The following is a 5,000-nucleotide window of genomic DNA, read 5'->3' on the forward strand; positions in this document are numbered from 1 at the left end:
CCAACGTAAAGTAAGGGCCAGTTCATAGCGCTAGGCTTTTTGTTCACACACTGTATGCAGTGTCCGTCCGTATGTCCGAACAAAAAACTTAACGTTAAGATTATCTTGGATGATTTTGAAGCTAGACCTTTAAACATTTGCAGACTTCTGGTATTTAATAATCTTCCGATTTGACCCCGATTTGATTGACCTTCGTCAAATGTTGGGGTCACAGCGGGGTCATGCTCATCAAATTTTTAAGTTTAGTTTCTTTCAGATATTTGGGTAACAAAGCCTCCATATTTCACACAATTGCAGGTGTTATTAATCAGCAGACATGACCAAAATGTAGCTTGTTTCGAAAATGTTCACAGTAATAGCATGGACATGTTTGCTGGGCAAGATGATCACCACTGACCATATCTGGAATAATACAGGTCACACTTTTGATCAACTTGTGTTCGATTATTCTGATGCCAACGTTCTCTTGAACATTGAATTTATGAAGCTGATAGAGGATTTTTTTTATTTTTTTTTATTAGGGTTCAGTCTTAAAATGTGGATTAACTTACAGAGGTTATGAACAAAAAACCAAAAAAAGGTCATATTGGGGGGGGTCAGGCATAAAAGGGGGTGGTTGTACAAGAAGGGAGGGACTCTTGTGGGAATGGTGGTGGCGGGAGTCTTCCATGGGGGAGGGGGGATCCTAAAAGGGGGAGGGGGGGGGGTGTTACATTGTTGTGGGACAAGACGAAGGCGAGTCGAATTTCATTTGCTTTTTATTTTTTACTGTCCAGAGCTCTAAGAACAGTGACCTTGAATAGTAGACGTCATTTTTTTGTCGCGAAAACGACGTCACTTGTACTTTACGTAGCCTAATGGGCGTCACCACAAACGGGAAACTCTTTCCCGAAAAGATGGTTTGCTTTTGCTCAGAAAGCTGTCTTTTAGGCTGGTAAACACTAAAGCAGGAATGAAGAGATTTCCAACTCAGGTAGGCCTAATGTTACACTGTCTTTGTGTGCATCGTGTATTAAACCATCCCTTGTGCCATTTCCCGCATCGTTTACAGTCAGTGTGTGTTGATCTCAGTTACAGGAGTTGCAGGAAGGCCTCAGCGTCGAGCCAGGTCGGAATGTCAGCCAGATATGTCTTTGTGAGGACGATATGGCTGACCAGACAAGGCTCGACGCGTGGTGGAGGGCAAGCTTGGAACGGAATGAGGGCGGGGACCCTGCCATGGATACAGCTACATACACACAGTTGGTTGCCAGGTACGTTGCATAGCTGTATCATATCGGTGAAGCGCACGCACGCATGTTTGTTATTACTTGACCTAACGTAATCTATCTTTCTTTCTCCCACCCCCCCTCCCCCCCCCCCCCGACCCCCTCTCTCTCTGTCTGTCCATCTCTCTCTGGCTCTTTCCCTCTCTCTCTCTCTCTCTCTGGCTCTTTCCCTCTCTCTCTCTCTCTCTCTCTCTCTCTCTCTCTCTCTCTCTCTCTCTCTCTCTCTCTCTCTCTCTCTCTCTCTCTCTGTCTCTCTCTCTCTTGTTTCTCGTTACGAATTCTCTGTTTTGATCTCTCCCTGTCTATCCCTGTTTGTGTTTTTGTGTGGATGTTTTTTTTGTTCGTGGTCTTTGTGGTGATTGTTTGACTTGCTTTGATTTGTTTATTGCTTTGATTGATATGCATGCATGCATGTGTGTGTATGTGTGTGTGTGTGTGTGTGTGTGTAACGGTATGTGTGTGTGTGTGTGTATGTGTGTGTGTGTATGTGTGTGTGTGTGTGTGTGTGTGTGTGTGTGTGTGTGATATACCTAATAATGTGTGAATGTGTATGATGACGCAGATTCTCCATACCACTGACAACGGTTGAGCTATTCCTCAGCAGAGAACCTAGACTACAGCTGTGGACCCAGGGCCATCTTGTTCACGCTGTTGGAATGGAGCATGGTCGACCCATGTCTTGCATCGCTCTGTTCCCGCAGCAGTTTCAAGTCTTGGAGGAGCCGCCAGACGACGACGATGTCGACGTGAAGATCCTCTGGGGCCCGACGGGCACTTCAAAAAGCGTAGTCTTGATATTGAAGGGACATTTTCTGCTGAGGAAGGGCTGCGGCACCGTCTTCGTTCTTCAGACGAGTGATGATGGCGCTGCTGCTGCTTACCTTGTGGGTCATCAGGTGAGAGAGACTGCCGGACAGGGAGCCGGCAGCGTGCAGCTCGTCAACATGGCGGAGGTAGTGGAGAAAGACTGGCGCGGACTGTATCAGTGGACAGAGGAAGGCAAGAAGAAAGTGCAGGCCTGGGTGGAGGAGCTGTGTCAACACGCACAGACACACGGACGCGTGCACATCCTGGCCGATGAGGCTGAGTGGTAAGAATGACACTGTACACTGAATCTAACACTGCCTCCTGTCACTCTTGTGTTGGCCGGTGTGGTCGTGTTTGTTGGAAGGAAGTCTGATAATTCACAAATGTTATTATATTCACACCTGTTCTACAACAAGGTCATTCCTGGGCTTTTGGTCGAGACAATCGGAAGATTTATGTAGAAGTAATGGCTCTTTATTTTGAAGTTTGAATAATAGACTGGGGCATGTTTATTAGATGTAGAGTGTGAATTCAGCAACTGTCACTGCGGTGTGTACTGATCAGTGATGTTATAAATCTGTCTGATCAGGCGCCACCCTGTCTATGTCTGCCATTGGAAAAACTTGGTCAAGGTAACGTAGAGTGGAGCGAAATAACGTCATTCTGTTTACGTCATTATTAATCATTGCGTCATTTCATTTCAGGTTCACTGTGATTCTTATCCTGAACAGCAATCTTTGTGACTTCCTTTTTGCCAGGCCTTTTTGTTTTGTTTTATCAGTTTCGTAATTCCAGGTGTAATCAGCACGGACACACCTGTTCGTTCTGTTGCTGTGACGTCATCACGAAGATCGACATTGCGTTCAAACCACCGAGTTTTGTGAGAACTATAACACACCTGTCTGTTCTGTTTATAAACACTGACACACCTGTCCGTTCTGTTGCTGTGACGTCATCACGAAGATCGACACTGCGTTAAAACCACCGAGTTTTGTGAGAACTATAACACACCTGTCTGTTCTGTTTATAAACACTGACACACCTGTCTGTTCTGTTACAGTGACGTCATCGCAGAGATCTACCGGGCGTTAAAACAACGACACGTCCGGTTCACCTTGTGGGCAGCAGGCGTTAAGCTAGATGTACCTGCCGACATGGAGCGTTACGTCCGCAAACTGACACAGCCCCTGAGAAGCCCACCTGCTGTGGTGAGAGAGGTGGAGCAGGCTGACGATATGAAGGATGGAACGGTCCCGGCCTACACCAGGCCGCCAGTGTCCGCACCGTGCGACGGCCCACCTGTCCTGACGGTTGGTCACTATGATGATGACTACCGCGGTGACAGACAGGGACATGAGGGTTACGAGACATGGCGGTGTGCACGGTGCGCGGAGCTGGTGGCAGACATGCTGCGAGATCTTCGTGTCGGTCAGTACACCTCTGTCTGTCTGTCTGTCTGTCTGTCCGCCCGTCTGTCTGCCTGTCTGTCAGTCTGTCTGTCTCTCTCTCTCTCTCTCTCTCTCTCTCTCTCTCTCTCTCTCTCTCTCTCTCTCTCTCTCTCTCTCTCTCTCTCTCTCTCTCTCGCAATGCAGTAAGTGTCAGTCAGGTTGGTGTACAACATTTCGATGACGTCATTAAACTTACAAGAAATATTGATATTTGCGTCATTAACTGTGACGTTTTTACATAATATCGTCACAAGTCTGCCAAGGTGAGGTGTTGAACCCTAAATAATATAAAATTGTTTTTCCTATTTTCAGGTGGTTGTGGTGCTGCTGATGTAGTTGTAGTCTCTGTTCACGTGTTGCTGCAGCCGGTGTTGGTGCGGAAGTTAGACATGGGTCGTCGTTGTTGTTTGTGTCGTGGTTGTTGTTGATGGTGATGGTGGTGTCGTCGTCGTCGTTGCTGTTGTTGTTGTTGGTGTTGTTGTTGTAGTTGTTGCAGTCGGTGTGGATGTATATTACACAACGACGATGTGATGTTGACGGTGTGTGTGATGTTTCAGGTTGCGATGACAACGCTCCCCACGGGCAGGGCGGCCTCACCTACAGCGACGTCTTTGTGCTGGGTTACATCAAGTGTGACACAGACAGACCGGATGATCACTGGCGGTCACCAGCACCCTTCATCCGGGGCCTCGAGTCACGCGGCGTCCCCACCCGTAAGGTGGCTCATAACGACACAGCGGCCGTTAGACAACTGGCTGAAATGACATCGGGTCCCACACAGAGAGCGGCAGGTAGGGGTCGAGACGAGGCGGTGACGGTGGCCAATCAGAACACAGTATGGGGCTTGGAGAGACACGTCGTCGTCTACCTGGACAGTGGGTATGGTGATGCTGACCTTGCCGGCCGCCTGAGATCCATGTCGCGGTCCACGGCCCAGGTGATCTGGGTGAAGGATGTTGACATAGACAGCGACAGCGACACTGAGTGACACCCACATCTCGTCACCGCCACCACCACCACCTGTCTCAACTACACATCCCGCAACGTCCAACGATGTCTAACAACAACAACAACAACAGCAACAACCACAACAACAACAACCGTTGAACTGAAATTCAGCATTTTATTGACTTCATTTACTGAAAATCAGCAATACCTGTCCTTACAACCTGCCGCTCTCTGACAACTACGACGACAACATCATCCTCTACCACGACATCCACCACCATCCGCCACCATCACCACCGACACCGACAACAACAACCCGAGTGACATTTTTATCGTTTTAAAATACGGAAAGAAAAATCTCTCAACACATCGCTTCTTGTTCACTGACAAGCGCATGATTTCATTAAAAATTAGCGTCATCAAGAAATGACGTCACGGACAGACAGTAAATTTTCTAGGGACAGTGGAATGCGTGGTCTATCTCCATGGAAACATCCATGAACATGCTAACAAGAGAGAGAGAGAGAGA

General features: G+C 47.8%; 1 protein-coding gene across 1 annotated transcript in view; it reads left to right on the forward strand.

Moving 5' to 3' along the window:
* Positions 1-5,000, forward strand: part of LOC138954213 (uncharacterized) — a 9,506-nt gene that overhangs the window by 4,242 nt on the left and 264 nt on the right. The window contains exons 4-7 of the mRNA XM_070326109.1: positions 1,072-1,253; positions 1,831-2,358; positions 3,136-3,503; positions 4,081-5,000. The exon at positions 4,081-5,000 is cut by the window's right edge and continues 264 nt beyond it. Coding sequence (XP_070182210.1) covers positions 1,072-1,253; positions 1,831-2,358; positions 3,136-3,503; positions 4,081-4,511 — 1,509 coding nt within the window. The 3' untranslated portion in view covers positions 4,512-5,000. The remainder of the gene's footprint in view (positions 1-1,071; positions 1,254-1,830; positions 2,359-3,135; positions 3,504-4,080) is intronic.

The sequence above is a fragment of the Littorina saxatilis genome, unplaced genomic scaffold (genome assembly GCF_037325665.1).
Source record: "Littorina saxatilis isolate snail1 unplaced genomic scaffold, US_GU_Lsax_2.0 scaffold_556, whole genome shotgun sequence".
Classification (NCBI taxonomy): domain Eukaryota; kingdom Metazoa; phylum Mollusca; class Gastropoda; order Littorinimorpha; family Littorinidae; genus Littorina; species Littorina saxatilis.